This window comes from Nymphalis io, chromosome 3 (genome assembly GCF_905147045.1).
Source record: "Nymphalis io chromosome 3, ilAglIoxx1.1, whole genome shotgun sequence".
NCBI lineage: Eukaryota > Metazoa > Arthropoda > Insecta > Lepidoptera > Nymphalidae > Nymphalis > Nymphalis io.
This window is the reverse complement of record NC_065890.1, coordinates 9,725,743-9,745,302: the sequence shown is the minus strand read 5'-3', so window position 1 is coordinate 9,745,302 and position 19,560 is coordinate 9,725,743. Positions and strand designations below refer to the sequence as shown.

Sequence of the window (19,560 nt, the reverse complement as noted above, 5' to 3'; positions counted from 1 at the left end):
ATTCGTAGCTGTTAGGCTGTCTAGAATCGATCAGAACTTAACGACGGCACCTATCTGCACTGCAAGTCACGACGAACGCAAATAATCGCGCTATTTCGCGCTACTTCGCACCGACTGCTCTGTCAATCAGCACTAACCACACACAATTATAGACCTCGGACTTGTAGACACCTATCCTTGAGTACGAGTCTAGTGTACGGAATCTATGTTAAGTGTTGGTTTCTACAGTTTTCTAATGGCATATTGCTATATAATTTCAATGAGTACATTCTATCTATGTATTTATTTATGTACAAGTCAGCTTTTAATAGCTAATAATACACTTTCGTTAGGTATTTTTAGGTCAATATAACGTTGTAGCAGAATAATTCGTTCCAAAGCACTAAAGCAACATATATTAGATTAATAAATTACTAAATCTAGAATGAAGGAAGAAAGATTTTTAAAAATTGTGTTATATCCGCGTTTCTTTCAACATTTATAGCTTTTTAATTGCAATGAAAACCGTATAACGTGGTCGAGTGAGTCCGCCAGTCGACTGTGACTACGTGAGACTGGACCTCGTAAATAATCACAAGCCGTCAAGCTATTTGTGTGTCTGTGTCTATTGGAAAAAAATGTCAACAAATTTTAATGTAGCATTAAATTAATTATTTTATATTTATAAAAACAATCGAGCTTTAATTTATATAATATTATAATTTATTAAAGAATGTTACTAATGAATTTGATTAAATTGACCATTAAGTTCGTAATGCCTTTATTTTATTTATTTTAACAAAAGTAGCATAACTATATGTTTACCTATAGACCACACCATAGTAACACATTTGTCGAACTATTCTAGAATCACATCGAGATATGATCCCTCAGGTGCGCCAAAACTCCTCCCCCTTGTTTATTGCTTATTAGTGGGAACACGGCGGTACGTTTGAAACGCTCTTTGTTCTCGCCGACAAATACTATCTTCCCTCCCCACCCTTCACCGATCCGGTCACGACGCCTGCGCAAGCGCCGCGACTCATAAATTCCAGATATTTGACGTTAGCTCGCACCTAAAGATGATATCGATGTAACCACAATGATATCGAAGGGAGGAAGTACAACGCCATCGTAAATTATGATAATATTCATATACTTAAGTATGTATTATATAATATATTACTTGCATTTTGTACTCATAATACATTAGACAAATTATAATGATCGAGGCTAATTGACTTTGTCAAACAATAAATATGAATATTAACCTTTAAGAAATCTGTAACAACAATTAATCTTTTACACTTACACCAAAAAAATAATAAATTAAACTATTTTGTTGGAACATTTTAGTTACAATGTTGTTCTTGAAAGCAATTAATAAATATTATTATCACGAAAAGCAAAAACATACTGAAAAAAACGAATAAGAGCAATGTTGTTGGAAATACCTAGGATCTTTAAAATATAAAACAAAATGATCTGCTTTCCAACCTCCTGTTGTAATATATAAAAGGAGTTTATAAATATCATATACTTTCCTAGCTGCATCCATATCATCCATATTCTAAGAAAAGATCGATATCAGATATAATTCAATAGTAAATGCATTAGGCACATGCGAGAAGCGAAGCGTGGGTGAAACATTCCCCGAATAACTTTCTAACAAGAGAATGACAACGTTTGATGGAGGCCGTCTCAAAGCTATTACGATACGACGGGGCCTATCATCGTCGAAAACGGCTGCATCACGCAAATTACTGATGCGATACACATCGAGATAGGACCCACACGAAAATCTACTAACGCGGAAAAAACGTTTCGAACAATATTACCGAGTTATAAGTCTGAACAGAGAAAGATGAGGCTCATCTTCCGCGTCGTTATCAGCGACTCTTAAGTCTTATCGATATCATACAAAATTAAGTCTTATGTGGTAAAAATTAAGATTGTTTTTTGTCAGTTTTTTATTTATATTGTGATGTTTGACAGTGTGCAAGTGCAAGTGATGTGGTAGATAGTGGCTAGGCGCGGCGCTCGCTAATGGGAGTGATAAGATCACGCGACCACGCCTCGGCCGCATCTCGAAGCAGCCTGATAACAGGCAAGCAGTCCTGGACCACGTCGCATTTTAACGCTGTTGACAGCAAATAATGGTTTTAGATCTGTAAGCGTGATTTAAAAACAAGTGACTTGACAAACAATGAAAAATTAAAAATCAAGGACGAAAGGTACAGGATAAAACAGTTGCGTGAAATAGCGGAATTGATACTTAATTAAATTTACTATTAAATTACGTCTATGTGATATAAAATCCAAGAACCTGTCTTACTGTTTTTAAGACGCAATCTTCTTAATTGCAAAAAACAATCGTTTTTAATGGCGTTATAATTGAATTTAAGAGTCACAAAATGTATTAAATGCGTGTTCGCAACTAAAATATAGTTATTACAATAGAATATTTATTAGTGACGTAAAAGTAAATCGTACATGTTACTAGCGATCTTATCGCTGCTTCAGCCGAGGTCAGGCGTGGAGTTTTTTTAGCTTGCAATTAATATAATCGTATTTAATTTACGACATTTTGTGTTTAAGTGTACAAGCGCGGCAACCTCCGTGCCGATCTACACGACATAGTATGATTACGAAGCATTAACAGTTAATTATTAACGTTTTTAACGTTGTAATGACCGTACGAAGCATATTAAAGGAATTTACACAAACTCCATACATGTAAAATGGCAGTTAATGTTATCTGAGTGAATAAATTTTATATTTCAACACGATAATATGTGTAATGTATTATTCTAGTTATTTGTCCATTTAAATATGTTAAAATTATACAAAATCAGCTCCGTTTGTGTTTTCCCTCGTGTATTCTTCGTCCGACGTGGCATTTGAATAATAACCAGCTATAGTTGGGCATAACTAATAACTAAAACGTTTATAAAAAACTGAATAAACAACAACATATTTTTCTATATAATTTACACTACTATTATTCATAGCGATTGAACTTAACTAAATATTTACATATCAAATTAAAAATAGCTTCTGTGTCATGACCACGTGGTAGCAAGAACTTTGGCAGTTTTTCACAGTTGAAACTTATTTCCACTCATATAAATAAAAATAATCGTAAGAAGGCTTTATATGTTTCAAAATTTCATTTATTTTATATTAAGCATACGATGAAACAAAAATATTGATGACAGTTGCAATGAGGATGGCAAATTTAAATCAAGGGCTATCACAGGTTTGCCTGCGAGATGGCCCAGAACCGTATGGTACCGGGCAAGCATCTCTGAATTTTCATTTGTTTAATTCATGTTTATAATGCTCGAATTGTGGATGAAAAAAATCAAACAATCGACCTAAACGAAATTAAACACAACGACGGATTAGCCAATCCATAGCAGCAGCATTAACGTAGGTTATAAAAGTCACAAGTTTGTTCGCAAACACAGGTGGACTCTGTATTGATCGAGCGATCGATTGCTTTTTTTTTTTTTATAGAATAGGAAGGCGGACGAGCATATGGGCCACCTGATGGTAAGTGGTCACCAACGCTCTTAGACATTGGCATTGTAAGAAATGTCAACCATCGCTTACATATCCAATGCGCCACCAACCTTGGGAACTAAGATTTTATGTCCCTTGTGCCTGTAATTACACTGGCTCACTCACCCTCAAACCGGAACACAACAATATCAAGTATTGCTGTTTTGCGGTAGAATATCTGATGAGTGGGTGGTACCTACCCAGACGAGCTTGCACAAAGCCCTACCACCAGTAGAGTGCTAATACGATAAAGAGCAGGCCCCATAGGTGAATCCACATTGCTACTAAGTGACTGTTTTCGACCAAAAAATATTTTATTAGATTGCACTGGACTGAACCTTATGACATACAACAGTATAAGCTGTAGAAACAAATCAGAAAGCAGTTTACAAAGAGGCGTTAGACGTACCTATACCACATTTATTTATATATTATATTGAGATACATTTATTGAATGTCCCACTGCTGGGCTAAGGCCTCCTCTCCCTTTTTGAGTGTATATTATTATGTAAATACACTGGTTCACTCATCAACCCAAACTTATGAGTACTTCGTTGCGCCCTTAATTTATTTTTCTTTCAGTCCCAGTCTACTGACTGACTTCCTAAAGTCTGATGTAGAAGGTCCCATGCCATTAAAAATCCAAACCATTTTATATTCTAACGTTCTACTGGCATCTTTTCCTACTTCCAGCATGTCTGTTGCCTTATTTATTGTCTATCATTATCAATTAAGTTTTTTATATTTTATTCTTTTAATCATTTTTTTATTGTATATCTACAGACGTGTTGTGCGTGTTAATCTAAATTTTAGGATTGTTGATGACACTATAGTATTCATATACAAATAAAAATTTATATTGGACGTTACGACCATGACTTCCTGAATGATTCGGATTGTGTGCCAGTTGTCTTACTTGATGTTAAGGCAGTTAGTCTGTCATTCCTGAGAAAGTGCCCTAAGTTAGCAACTTTCCCCTATTTACTGTCTCCCTTGAATACCTAAGCTAAGTAACGCTTATTGCATAAAGGTGTATCGTGAGTAAGACTTTAAAAAGCGGTATTTTATGAACCGTAACATATTAAAACATACTGAAATATAAAGTAATATCGTGTCAGTTATTGTGAATTAACTTTTGAGTTTGCCTGTTGCGATCACTCAACCGAAGTTTATTGTTGTTAATTTTATTGGCTAATATAACTAATGAGATGGTGAGAGCTTTATATATTATTATTCTATATGATAGCTTAACGTTCTTTCATTAAACATACTCATCTAGATCCAGAGAAAGAAAGGTAAATAAATCTAAATTGCATTTAAATTTATTAAATAATAAGGCGGAATTTGGAATAATCGTTTAAGTTTTTTAAATATTTTTTTATAGAATATTACAATTTTGTTAATTATTTTCTATACCTAAGTTTGCTTGTTATTTATAAAGGATCCTGCGTTTTATATTATATTGCTTTATTGTGTCATCATACCAATAAACGATTTACTTTAATTCTTTTTTTATTTTGAATTAAGAATTTAAATGCTTAGTAGCGAATTGATAACCTAATGGTAAATATCATCTCAGCTAATTAATATCAATATATTCAGAAATGTCGTTAATACGCCATGACATCTAAGATGTTACGTCTTTTTTGTTTGTAATTATCACTTGCCTTGTAAGCCAGAACTGTTGAGTTCTGTTTTCGTTTCGTTGTTGTCTGTTCCATGGTTAAATTTGAATAAGTTTTAATGGTAGTTACAAATTTCTTGCTAAATAATAATATCTATTGATATTTGACGGCAGAATATGATCAGTGGATGGCACTAATGCAGACGTACTTGGACATAGCCTGTTAACTATATATGTCTATGACATACTATATTATGGCCTAGATATACTGATAATTTATATTGGAGATTTTAATAAATACCTTCGACGTATAAATATCAATTATTTGCTTTATATAAAAAATTTCTATTTATGTTTTAATTTTACAGAAATACATATATAGTTTGTAAAAATGTACACTTTTTACTAGTGGTAGGGCTTTGTGCAAGCTCGTCTGGGTAGGTACCACCCACTCATCAGATATTCTACCGCAAAACAGCAATACTTGATATTGTTGTGTTTCGGTTTGAACGGTGAGTGAGCCAGTGTAATTACAGGCACAAGGGACATAAAATCTTAGTTCCCAAGGTTGGTGGCGCATCGGCTATAAGCGATGTTTGACATTTCTTACAATGCCAATGTCTAAGGGCGTTTGGTGCCCACTTAACATCAGGTGGCCCAAATGCTCGTCCACCTTCCTATTCTATAAAAAAAAAAAAAAACTATTGTTGAGCGAAGGCCATCCTAGGAAAGGGTTGGAGTCTTTACCACTTATGTTCAATTACGGGTTGCTAAATAATATATATGTCTCAGAATTTTGTCCAATGCATGGAATATTCTTTACGATGTTAACCTTTATCGCCGATCACGAAATGTTAACACAAAAACCGCGGTACTTTGTTTTACTCAGATTTTGTTTAAGTCTTACATTTTCCGACTACCGGTCTATTTCAACTCTAATATATTTTATTAGAAAAAGCTAAGCTAAGCTCATGTTAAATTAACAAATAATAGCCCGTGATAAATATAAAGCTATAGTTAGAGGTAAACGGTAAAAATATACGGTCGAAAGAGCCGCTCAGCCAGCAATAAAATAATGAATGATGTGATACTTTAATTGTAGCTTCCGGAATAAAGCAATAACTGCTCCTTCATTAGTATCACCTTTTGAAGTGGCGCGACCAGCTAATTACAGGACACCTTGTATTAAGCCTTTAACAGCACATGGCGTTATGGGCTCCCGGGTAGAAATGTCAACGTATGTGAATGTCACCATTAATAAGTATTAGATCAAAGTAATGGGGTCTTACTGTTATTATTGTGTCATTTTTAACAACTTTATTATTGAAATATGAATTCATTAATACAAAAAAACACTGCACCTAATTATGTGAAATGAAATTTAAATTTATATGAATTCTCAGTCATTTGTGAGTGAACGTTAAATATTAAGTCAAGCTTGACGAGTGAATATTTTTTTAATAAAATTTATGACATAAGTAATATGGTAATAAGATACAATATGCAAAATGTAATCTATTTTAATAGACAGCTAAGAATTACATCTTAGAAAGCCAGGATGTAGTATCTCAAGTCGAAGGAAGGAAAGACAGTCGGAGGTCTGTCCGATCAGTCGATTCATAAAGATGGTTGGCCGGTGATAATGCAATCGTTACGGATGCTGCAGCGATAGCCGCCCTGTCTCCTCAGGCAGGGCAGCCCGTTTCATTACGTCTGCCACGCATTAATATGTCATATGGCTATGATAATAAGGTATTTATGATGCTAAATGGTAATTTGGTGAGCGTTTATAAGATATAAATCATCTGCACCTGCCGGCCGCTAGCATCTCGCGATCTCAGCACGCCTGTGCAACACGATTCCGAATTGTTTTAGGTGTAATATGAAGTACGAAAATGAACATTTCTGTTTTAAATTTGCTAAAGACTCCATAATACATGATTACTAAATGAAAACATAAATATATATATATATATATATTCAGTATTTAACTATTTTGTTCAACTACTGGATTGATTTATTGGGAATAAAATTATGTAATATTTACCAAATCATTGTTTTTTTTTTTCAAAAAAAGAAACTCAGTAACTGCGCAAAATTAGGCAGTTGGTATTGTTGCACTTCTTTCTTTTAGAAAACACTTAAAGCTTGATCTATTCCAGTCGTTACGGATGACTGTCGTAATCATTGTACAATGAAGACTAGCCTAGAAATAAGCTAGTGTCCATCGGAATTGTGGCAGGAATTGGTCAGGAAAACATCATCATAGTACTTTTGTTGCAAAGGTTTGCGAATAGCTTGTCATTGATACCCACTAAAAAAAATTAAGATATCGATACATATTGTGATAAATTCTGCTTATTTAACTTCCTACTACATAATAATAGTTTCATCTATTCCAAATACTATACTGAAACCTTCTTTAATCCTATAATAGCCATATACAACTTGCTTGATAATCCGCTTACTTTTCCAAAACTTACTGTAGTTGAGAGATTTATTAACGAACACATACGTAATCATAATGCATGCTATTCTATTGTGACAGCTTAATCCAATGGCAGTTTTTTCAATATTAGATATGCCTTTTAAATCGAAATACTTATATTCTTGTCCTCCAGTTGAAGGTTTAACTTATGGTAGAAATGGGAACGACAACAACCCAGGGACTCAGAATAAATCCTGCGATTTTCATTGCGTTAGGCGACCTTTATAAAAACATGTACAATTAGACGATAGAAGATTTATTTCGTTTAAACTTGTAGAGGCAATTTTGAGCGAAGTTTTATAACATATAATTAACAAAATATATTAAAAATGAAGATTCTAAGTTATTTAACATTCTAATGTTGATAGGAGCGCTTGTTAATTTTTGCCCAGAGAATTAGATTTGCGATTCAAAGGCCATTAGTAATCTTGCCACTTATTCACGTGACCATAATTTTGAACAGTAAATATTTTTATCACTATACTGTATTTAATAAATATTCAATGTAAATAATTTATATCTAATAAGATTAAATAGATACATAATAGATTTATAACAACTTTCGCGGTAGCATTGTTATGTAACGTGTTTTACGAATTAACATTAGCTAAGTGTGAGTATACATTTTATATTAAATATTTTATACAGCATATATTAGCTATTCATGTTTGTTATTAAATTATTATATATTTTTTACATGTCACATTATATGGGTATAATAATGGATGGTTGCTTATTTATAATAATTGAAAAATGTTTTAAGGTTAATATTCAACGAATTGCAGATTACGTAGATATATGCAATTATAATTATATTTTAGTATATTAGTAGTATTAATATTAAGGATAAAAAATTAACTATCCTGTCATATATTTATTATAGTTGGTTTATTTCAGTCTGTCAAAACTGGCAATCACGTGAGATTTAAAGTTTGATGTTATCAGCAAGGTGACTTCGCACCTTTGCCGAAAGTTATCGATCCCATATCTAAGAGAAGCTGGGTATTGTGTTAGAAGCGACGGTCGGTCGGGCTCTCATCCATCAAGCGCTAAGCCCTCAAGAAACAGCCGCCACCGGCCTTGATCATGACGCATCATAACAAATATTTATGATTCTATTTCACTTTTGATGACCCTTAAACATTGTTATTTTTAATCTGTATAAAAAGTTTAGTAGTAGTTCAGTAACATATAAGTATTTATTACTTTTTAATTAATTTATCTGTATACTTGCTATTTATTTCATTTAATTATTTTATTAAATAGTATTGATTATAATTTGTTTTTTATAAAAAATAAATGTTGGTTTTTTTTTGTTGGCAAACCAGAATTTACTTTTTACTTGTTTTTCAATTCACTACAAGTGAGTACATAATACCGACTCCATGAAATATGATAGCCATAGAATATGATATGTACCTACTGGCAGCAAATGACGGCAACAAAGTGTTCGTGTGGCTCAAAGCACTCCGTCTTCGCGTTTATTTATTAAACGTTCCGGGAAACGTCGCGTCGATCAACCCTTTGAAAGGTTCGCATGTATATTTGAGCCTTTTTTGTATGTTAGTTTTATATGGCGATGAGTACTGTTTGTATTAAAACGCAAACATTTTTGTTAAAGTGGTTCTTTTGTAACTTAACGTATTATATACAAATATATTCGCTTTGTCAGTATTACATTGTCAATAGGCGTTTAGAAAGAGATAAAGAATTTTATAAGAGTTTTGAAATGACTGCTGGACTACCTTTTCTTTTGGAGTTAACGTGATATAGGTGGTTTTAGTCCCAATTATATGTCTTGAAAGTAACAGCCTTCAAATAAGCCAACTTAGGCTTTCGTTATTATTATAAACTCTAAAAAAATTAGAACCAAGATGTACTTGCCCCATTTGACTAACTCGATTTTTTTCTTTAAACTAATGTAATTATTCTTATTATGATATTTAAATAAACTTACTAAACAGTACTTAGTAAGCTTATTCACTTCTTTGATGTATCTTGAATGAAGCAATATATCTTAGTGGTGTAACTGCTATATTTCACATCTACGTAGATATAATATTATGCGTCAACATGACGCAAGTTGTAAGGATCATAAATATTTAATAGATATTTTCCCACAATGGGGTAGTCATTGACACCCGTTAGCCCTCAAGAGCATTGTAAAGGATCGATTGGAATGAAATAAATTCCATCAACCCCCCAGAGCTTACTAAGCAAAATTATTAGCTCTCATTCATTGTTACCATTCAGTAACGTTATTTAATACCACTAGGAATAATTTTGCTATTAACTATAGTACAATAATTCGAACATTTAAAAAATATTATATTTTATTACGTGAGTGTTATTAAGATATTAAATAGAGGGTACTTTATTTCTTATTGGTAATTGATGTCGAAAATACATTGATCTTATCTATTTATAATTTATATAAAAATAAAAGGAGTCGCGTCTTTGTATAAGCTATTTTTTTAAGTGATACTGAATCAAACATTTTATTACGAATTATAACACTATATAATAATACATATCTAAAATTGTACAAATAATGAGAAAACTATATCTACCACGCGAAACGTCCTTGCAAAATCCGCCATTTTGTTATTGATTAATTCAAGTTCATGAAGAATTTCATACATTTTTAAAAAGTGTCTATGTAAAATGTATCAGCTTATTTAAAAAAATAAAACTTATCTTTGACGTATAGAAATTGCTCAATATATTTATCAACATATAACTAACTCATATGACACGAAATCAATAATGAAGTTCCGGGGCGACTGTTCAAAAAGTAAACTATCTCAATTACCAAAGTTCGTACGAGACGAAAACGAAAGTTATAACGCCATCTTTAAATTAAGCGACCTGCTCTGTTCACAACTGTATATCCATATGCCACATCTACACATGCGTATGTGAATCTCGTAAATATATTACAAGAGAAAATGAGAGAAAGTGATATTATTATCCTTTTTCTCTTTTTGTATGAACCTTGTCGTAATGTCTACAGTGTATGTATATTTTTAATTGTCCGTCAAACTTTTGCCAAATATCTCTAATTGATCAACACAAAGTTTCTGGTTTTCTGCAATTGGTAAGTTATTTTATGTGGCCTTTTTGATTGAGTTGAACTTTATTATAAAAAAATAAGAAATTTAATATAACCATGGTCTATACCTTATTTTGCTAAGATTTTTTTTACAATAAAGAATTATTTTTTTTTAATTATTGAACATTGCGTTTTGTTGGAATCTACCAACCATCTGCGTTAAATATATTAAAATTAAAAGTGCTAAAATATTTTAGTGTGTGTGTTTATGATTTTCCATTTAATCGTAAATGGTATTTTCAACAAATATATGGCTAAGAATTTATGGGAACCTATGAGAAGGTAACTTAAAATAATTCGTTCGCATAGATAATTAAATATATTTAAATATATTTAAATATAATTTATTAATCTGTGAGTTGAATAGCTATTAGAAAATACAAAAAATATATCTTGAGAAAACCTGCATATGTCCAGTAAAAATCATCCACGTTTATATCTAATTATCCGAAGTAAAGCATCGTGGTAGGGTATTCCACCCTTCAAACCGGAGTGGGTAAGAGCTGGACTTGTCTTTCTCTATTACAAAAGAGGATGCTCATATTTATCATTCGATTTGATCGTGTGTTATAAACAATAATAAATCCCAATGCCATGTCAACTTTTGAAATGGTTCCGCCTATTATTTGTTAATTGACGCCTACGACTTTTATAAAATTCTGGGTCACCGCTGTCCGTCACATTATTGACAAGTTGCGTAGATAACTGCTACCGGTTACATTAATATTTATTTAGAAGAAAAAACGCCCAACACTTGCTAGAACATTATTTATATAGAACAATAATAATAATGACCAGGAAAATAAATACTAACACATAAATACGCATTTAAAAAAAAGATCATAAATATAATATTACTTATATATTATATGTGACAAGGGTTGGTTATATCAAATACGATAAACTTAATTGAATACTGAATTACTTGACTTTCTCGTAATCTTTGTTTAATTTTAATGTATTTAGTATACCTAAAACAATTATTCTTGCGTAATGTAAATACGTGCTATAAATTAAAAAAAACGTTTTAAATACAGTAAACGTGTTGTGTAAGTACAACATGTTCAACCTTGCTTTCAAAGCGGCACGTGTAACTCCGGCATTAGACAACACTATTCACGCCTCCAGCTACTATCAATATAATGAGTTGAATACGAAATGACACAAAAGACTAAATAAATGAATATACAATTATCTTTAACTGCGTCGAAATAAAGTTCTTATTCGTATGTTATTGTGATTCTTTTCAATTTTCCTCCAATCGAATTTGGCTGTAACATCAATCGAGTTCCCACATTTTCCAGGCGCACTTACACAATATCAATCAGGTTTTATTGGTGTTATCGAAGCGGGTGTCTAGGGGAGGGTGGGGCTATTTGTATCAATAACCTGTCAATGGGCTCCCGCTCCGCAGGGACGAACTCCGCCACCTCGGTTACGTCTGTGACCGCACTGATTTGATTACAAATCTATTGCTCTGACCGTGTGAATGGAAGTATTGCGCGAGACCATAAAAATCCATATTGCTAAAGTGTAGCGGGAATCATTTTGCAAAGTCACTGTGAAGTGCGTAATAATTGGTCTACACGTAGTAGTTGGGTACGTATCATTTATATGAATTAATCAAATATTCGTTATTAATTATTGTAATGTAAAGTAAGTTTAAATTTCATAAAATAAAATAAAAAGTATGTTTACAAAAGGCAAAGAAAATATTATTGTTAAAATGGGCCCGAACCCAGCGTAACATTAGTTACTCTCCGTGGCGACCGACAAAATGTAATTGGGGACACCTTATTTCGTTGGCTGGTTTGCAAAACACGTTCACGCTTCCAACCTATTCCCACATCTCAACGCTTATAGATACTATCTGTTACACTTATTAAATGGCCGAAAATGAGAATCTTACTACAGATTTTGGCGTACATTACTGCTTAAATAAGATAGCAGTGTTTTTCAGAAGCAAATCAAAAAGCAATGGACATCATAGCGACGGCTGTTCCCAAATATACTTTGCGTAAGTGGTACATGGTCAGGTGGGCGCCGTCTTCAGGCTGATAACACGCTAATGCCCTCAACTTTGCACCACAGAGAGGGGGAGGGCGTAGTGAACGGGGGATGAGGCTATTCGTGGAGGAAAAATGGGAAAAGTCAGATCATTCGGTTTATTGAACACAAATAACTTTATCGGGTTACAATAAGCGTTGTGATGCGAAATGGTAAAGAATTATATGAATTGTCCATATAAATACGTTTAAAACTATGATAAAAATATACTAATTGAAATTTTATTTAATATATTATATAGCTTTAAATATTAGTCTGCCTTTGAAAGAATTAATGTCTTGAATGCATAACATTTTCTTATATTAGTAAAACATAAATAGCTTAAGCACAAGACTTTTACTTGTATTCTAATAAGGTCATCAATTGTCACATATATGTATTTATATTGGACACAGTTGAAAGAGTGAGAATACGTAACATATATTAAACACCATAATAAATTACGCGAAACCATTTAGCGTTTTCAAAACCGGCGCACAGGGACATATAATAAATAAAAATAATCAATTTATAACGATCCCTTTAATAATGTTACTTTCCGTTGTGTATGATGGCGTAACGTATGCGTTAACGTAAATGTTTTCCATAGCAATACGCGTTTTGTGAATACGGTGGACTGTCAATTTGTTCCGGTAGCGACTGCCAAGGTAAGTAAGTATAGGTACATATATTTGTGGTAATAAACGTGAATTTATTGCCCAGTTACGTTTGCAGTTTTCCTGAAATGTGGAGATGTGTGTGGAGCGGCGACATTAGCGCCGGCTGCTTACTACCACCCTCTCCTACCCGTGCGTTACGTAGACACCTACCTACAACATAATAAAACTTTATTTGCACGTTTAGTACCTACCAAAATATAAAAACCATCTCCGACAGCGACTTATTATGCCGTTAAACTGTTTTATGTCGGCGCGTTTCTGTATTTTTGTTTTTAAGAATAATTCGAATGTTGTAAAGCCATCTTTATGGATAATACTCATGTATTTTTTATAATTTTATTCAATTCTTCTTAATGATCTTTTAATTATAAATAAATAATATTTGTTGTAATTGTATCAAGTTGTTGTTTTTAGTTCGTCGAGCTTCGCTGATAATATAATTTGCCATAAACTACCTATATAAAACTATTTACTTAGGTTTGAATTGTGATCATTTAAATGTAGGTATTTCTATCTCGATCATAAATATGTCAAATTACGAGTAGTTATGACGGTTAAAAGAAAATACCTATTGTCGACGCCTCAATATAATAGCTAAGGAGTGCGAATGCTTGCGAAGAGAAAAACCGGAGCGTATACATTCAGGGCACGTTCATCCAGGCCGGAGCCGCAGTTAAAAGCGGATTATGAGCGGAGTGGCCAATAACACGGCATTACGTGCGATACGCCCTCTGCCCAAGAAGCCTGTCGATAATCCATCTCGTACGCTTTGTTTTGAGAGCATGATGAGGGATCCCTTATAAAGTATAATAGGAATGCGATGTAACATTGCATATACATGTTATTTGTAAAAACATTGTTAAAAAAAAGTCTATAACAAATGCTTAGTTATATTTTCTAGTTCTAAGCTTTCGTTACTACGTTAACTTTAATCTTTGTGTTATTTTTAGTAATGCGTTTTAAGCAACGTTCGATGTTTTCGTCGTAATAAAAGTCATTTATCATATGAGAGATTATACGACACTGGAATGAGAAACTCAGTGAGATGGCAAATTCAATCAGACCATGTCGAAAGTACGGCGTCATTCGAACAATTTCTACGATTGGAAACAGTTTTACAAGCAATAAATTCCTGCAGCCACGTCGGTGGGTACAACATTTATTAGCTACAATCCAGATTAGATTAGCGTTGCATCCCTCTAGTCCGGGACCCTCGGGAGATGAAATTTGTCCTAGTAATGTGGCCACGCGCCGAACTAATTCGATGGAGACGACCCTTCCTCTATGTGACTCGAATGTCGCCTCGCCACTGTTTCATTTTAATTGAATAGTTGGCGTGGGGTGGCGTTGTTTTCCTAGATAACTTTATAGTCGCTTTGCATAATTGCGGGTCGTGTCGCTCTAATTTGTTACAATTTCGCAATCTGTCACGCTTTGTCTTTGACATAAATCAGCGATTGTTCGCCAGCAATAAAAGCAAATGTTAAGTGAAATCGTATTGTCATTCTTTCCACAGCCATTTTAACAAAAAGCTCGATTCATGCATTTCGTAATATTATTTTGTTTTGTTTTAATCAGATGTGTAGATGATAGGAATCAATATTTATTCAGAAATATTCATCCTCACGCAGATATATTTAAAAAAAACAATACAATTACAAATATAAATGAAGTTACCTTTTTATTGACATGAGATATTAATGAATTTAAATAGTCTAATTATTATTCTACCACCAAACGGCAGCACTTTGAATTGTCGTGGCAGGTACAATTTTGGGTTAAGTGGTGAGTGAGCCAGTGTAATTACAGGTACGAGTGACATAACATCTAAGATGCCGTGATTGGCGCATCGTGAGAAGTGATTTATGGTTCTAACTGTGCCAGTGTTTTTCAGTGAAGGTGAACTTACGCTCAGATGGTCTAATTGCTAGTTGGCTACCCAAAATGATTAAAAAAGTAGGTAATATATATAATAACAAAATATAAACTTTATTTCCATAATTTACTCACAAAATATATATCCGTATAAATTTATTTTCATAGTAATACCAAAACAGAGCATTTCCAGATATAACAATTGCCGATATAAGCCGATGATATGTTACTTCTAACGCCATCTACCGGTATTTGCGTGGACAACTTCAAACCGGTTCTGATGACACCCGGAGCTACTTTAAGTAGAGCTGTGTCGAGCAGCAATGAAAAAATAGAGTAAATTATAGTTTTTCTTATAATTTTGTTTGGTATGTCTGGTAGTAACTAGTGACGGCTATGAAACAAATGTCGTGATTAAATGTCGCTCTGATATTCTTGCTACGTTGATATTGTAGTTTAGCTGTTGTTCTATTAAATCGTATCATCGTGGAAAAACTAATGTTAGACAGTCGGTTGTTAATTCAGATCTTATAAAAGGGAAAAAAATATATGTATAATATGAACCTAATAATTTCACTGATTGATATTACTTTTAACATTAATAATACATCGCATGTACCTACAACGACTTGTATTACAAAGCACTTATCAACTAATTTTATGTTACTATTTAATTTACGTAATAAGGTATGATACCTTCATTTTTCTCAACTTACAAAAGCCACAAAATAAAATGTCTGTCCAATTGTACGATTTGTGGACGAATCATATTGTAATTGACCTACCTAGCGATTATTAATTTATCTTATATTTTAGATATTGGATAGCAAAAAAATATTTAAAATTATTGTATTAATTGTCTTAGTCACTTAAATGACACATGAAGAAGACGTGCTTATATTTTCGTCTTTTATAAGATTTGTGATACAATTATATGATACTAGCTATCCGTGTAATGTTAGCATTATAATTGTATTGTTTATTTCGTAAGTGTAGTGACAACCATTTGTAATGTTGTAAATGCCTATACACTGTACTATCCTACTAATTATCGTAAATTTTTATTGTTAATTTTGTGAATATGCCGATTGTTTTTTTTATAGTATATGTAGGCGGTCGGGCATATGGGTCACCTGATGGTAAGTGGTCGCCAACGCACATAGACATTGACATTGTTAGAAATGTTAACCATCGCTTACATCGCCAATACACCACCAACCTTGGGAAATAAGATGTTATGTCCCTTGTGCCTATAATTACACTGGCTCACTCACACTTCAAACCGGAACATAATAATACCAAGTACTGAATATCTGATAAGTGGGTGGTACTTACCCAGACGAGCTTACATAAAGCCATACCACAAGTAATTGTGTTCAATCAATAAAAAAAAATATTCAAATGATTAGTAGGTATATAGTTTCTGCAATGCTAGCCGTTCACTACCTACTCGCTCGTCGTTAATTAAATGTTTACAAAGGGACCAATTCAGATCTTAAAAGAAATCCTTGTCAATCGAAGTACCAATGCTGTTGAGTGTTTTCGATTCCGTAATGAAAATAAAAAATTATGTTTTGTGCGGTTATATCTTTTAACAATGCTATCCTGTTATAAAATATAAATAAAATATATAATATAAAATAAAAGGGGTTTATTTTCTATATATACCTATATATATATATGTCTAAAAAGTTGATTTAGTACATGCCTGGACTAGGTCCAACTGAAAAAAGGGAGACTGAGTAATTAAAAAATAAAACAAAATATTATATGTTAACAAACATTTAATTTTTTTTATTCATTATCAATATATTATTTATAATAATTATAATTTAACTACATAGTTAATATAGGTACTTCTATTTGTCCATTTATGATACCACAGAGTACCTTAAACACAGACAGCAAATATATCTACATTTTAATTATAATATCTATCTTACTACAAATAGCAAGTTTGAAACATTATGATTTATTTTGTATTGCACATTTCACCTACTGACTTAAATCATTTGCCAACTTATGAATACTTTGAAAATATCGGATATGTCGAAATATTTTACCAAAAGTATTAAATTCAAATGTTACATTATTAGATGTATCGAAAAATCATAAACTGAAAGAAAAACCACCTAAAATAAAATAATTAGGAACATAATATTATTCTATAACAACAATAATTACAACCTTAAGCTAAATTTAAATATTTTATTTTACAATATTGTACAGAATGATTGGCGACACTGTATAAAACTCACTCGCGAATGCAAAAGCACTATTCATTGTTTTTGTAATTAATTATTAAATGTACTAAAACTTAAAATGTGCTTCCTACTATAAACACAGCGTCGCCAAATTAAAATTTGAGTTCACAAAAAAGCATTTACAGAGATCGTTATTAACCAGTTGCTGTCACATAACGTAATGCACTAAGTGGGACTGTGCGGCGGGTGCGGGGTATGCGGGGCGTGTGGGGGGAGCGGCGTGTGCGGCAAAGAGTGGGGGCTCGCATCGCGCAACGAGTCCGGGGAAGACCCGGGCGAAGCGCGCCGTGGCGGATAAGGCGAAAACCGGTGTTGTGACAGCGGTGGGACACTGCCAGGGTATACCGGACGCGGCAGCTGCAATCCGGATCCAGACGCAAGATGCTGTTGTGCCAGTAGTTGTGGCGCCAAGCACGCCCACTGACCCCAGAGAGCTGCCGCCGGAACGCCGTACAGTGGGTACGCTGCACGCAAAAACAGTTGAGACCGGGCCGCCAATATCGCTTTTTCTTCCAGAGTAAGGTTGTTGTTATGCTGGTCCAGGTCGAACGGTCGTAATGGAGACCTTAAATAATGCTGTTCCGCTAGCATCGACTCCATCGTTTCCCTGCAAAAATTTGAATATTACTTAGGTTTTTGCCATTTTGCAAATATACTAAACTTAAAGTACATATAATTGTATCTAGTTATCTACCTAGAATTGGCAGCGCTGTAGCGCGCGTCATCGGGGAAGACGGGTGTTCTTTCGTGCTCCCCCGTGATATAGAATCTCAAAAAGAAACAAATTCAAAATAAAATAAACTTAACCAACAAAACGTAATTAAGTCGTTTACACAGGAAACGGCAACTTGTATTAAAGAAAATAACAACTATGCGCTTTGAGAAATCGTAAGCAAATTATAAATAATCGAGCAATGTAAAGTGATCCACATTCATCTCGATTCGATTACTAAGAGTTAGAGATAGACTTGTAATTGAGTAGGCACAGGCATCAATCAGTGTCGCTGCGTTTGTTTCTGAGAGCGTGTCCGAAGCTCGATTAAAGAACAGATACCAAATTCTGTCATACTCGTAATGAGGACTAATGACTGCTCGCGACCGAGTGAATGATATGCGACGAACGTACCAGTGGATGATTATTATCGTACAGTTTCCCTGATACAGTTTGCAATTTTTGTGTTTACAACTGCTTGCAATTATTCAGAAGATTACCAAAATACACAACAATGTGTACATATTGATTGACAACTAAAGGTTATTGAAAAAAATGTTAACAAAGCGTGTTGACCTTATTTTAATATTACGATAACGTTTATTGGAATAATAAAAATAACCAAGAAAAAAATATATACCTCTCAAATTCTGTGAGACGTGAAGAATCCCGAAATCCCTTGGCAAATGGATTACTGTCGATTTTGAGTTTAGTAATCTGTAACAAAAATAAATAAGGTTATTTATCTTAATGATGTTGTTAGAGACGATAACATATTACTTGATTTATGTATAATTCTATTAGAAATAATAACAACCCTAATATACTATTAAATGTCCCCTATAAATTTTGATTTAAAGGGTTCTAAATCTAAACTAAAATATAGTACCAGCAGTCAACACCATAAATATTCTTTAAATATTATTATATACTTTATTATTATTAATTAATAAGCATAATGAAATAATATTATATATTGTTTTATTTTCGATTAACAAAACTAGGTATAGCCAATGTGAAGTGTATAAAAATGTATATTTTTTTATGAAAACGACAATGATAAAGTAATTACCGACAACCTTATCGTTTTAGCTTATAGTGTATAGTTATGTTCGTATGTAGTAGCTTTATAAATTTCTTGGAGACCAAGCGGAATTAAGTCGATGCACTCATAAAATACTCTGTTGATTTAGGTACAGTCGGAGGTGTTAAAAAA

General features: G+C 33.1%; 1 protein-coding gene across 2 annotated transcripts in view; it reads right to left on the bottom strand.

The window, feature by feature from the left end:
• Positions 1 to 17,184: 17,184 nt before the first annotated feature.
• LOC126780659 (T-box transcription factor TBX20-like) overlaps positions 17,185 to 19,560 on the bottom strand; it is a 32,763-nt gene continuing 30,387 nt past the window's right edge. Inside the window, exons 5-7 of one of the 2 annotated variants that reach the window (XM_050505287.1) lie at positions 18,985 to 19,061; positions 18,327 to 18,401; positions 17,185 to 18,239 (exon numbers count right to left, since the gene is read on the bottom strand). In XM_050505287.1, coding sequence (XP_050361244.1) covers positions 17,798 to 18,239; positions 18,327 to 18,401; positions 18,985 to 19,061 — 594 coding nt within the window. In that variant the 3' untranslated portion in view covers positions 17,185 to 17,797. The remainder of the gene's footprint in view (positions 18,240 to 18,326; positions 18,402 to 18,984; positions 19,062 to 19,560) is intronic. The other variant, XM_050505296.1, reaches the window with a different exon arrangement.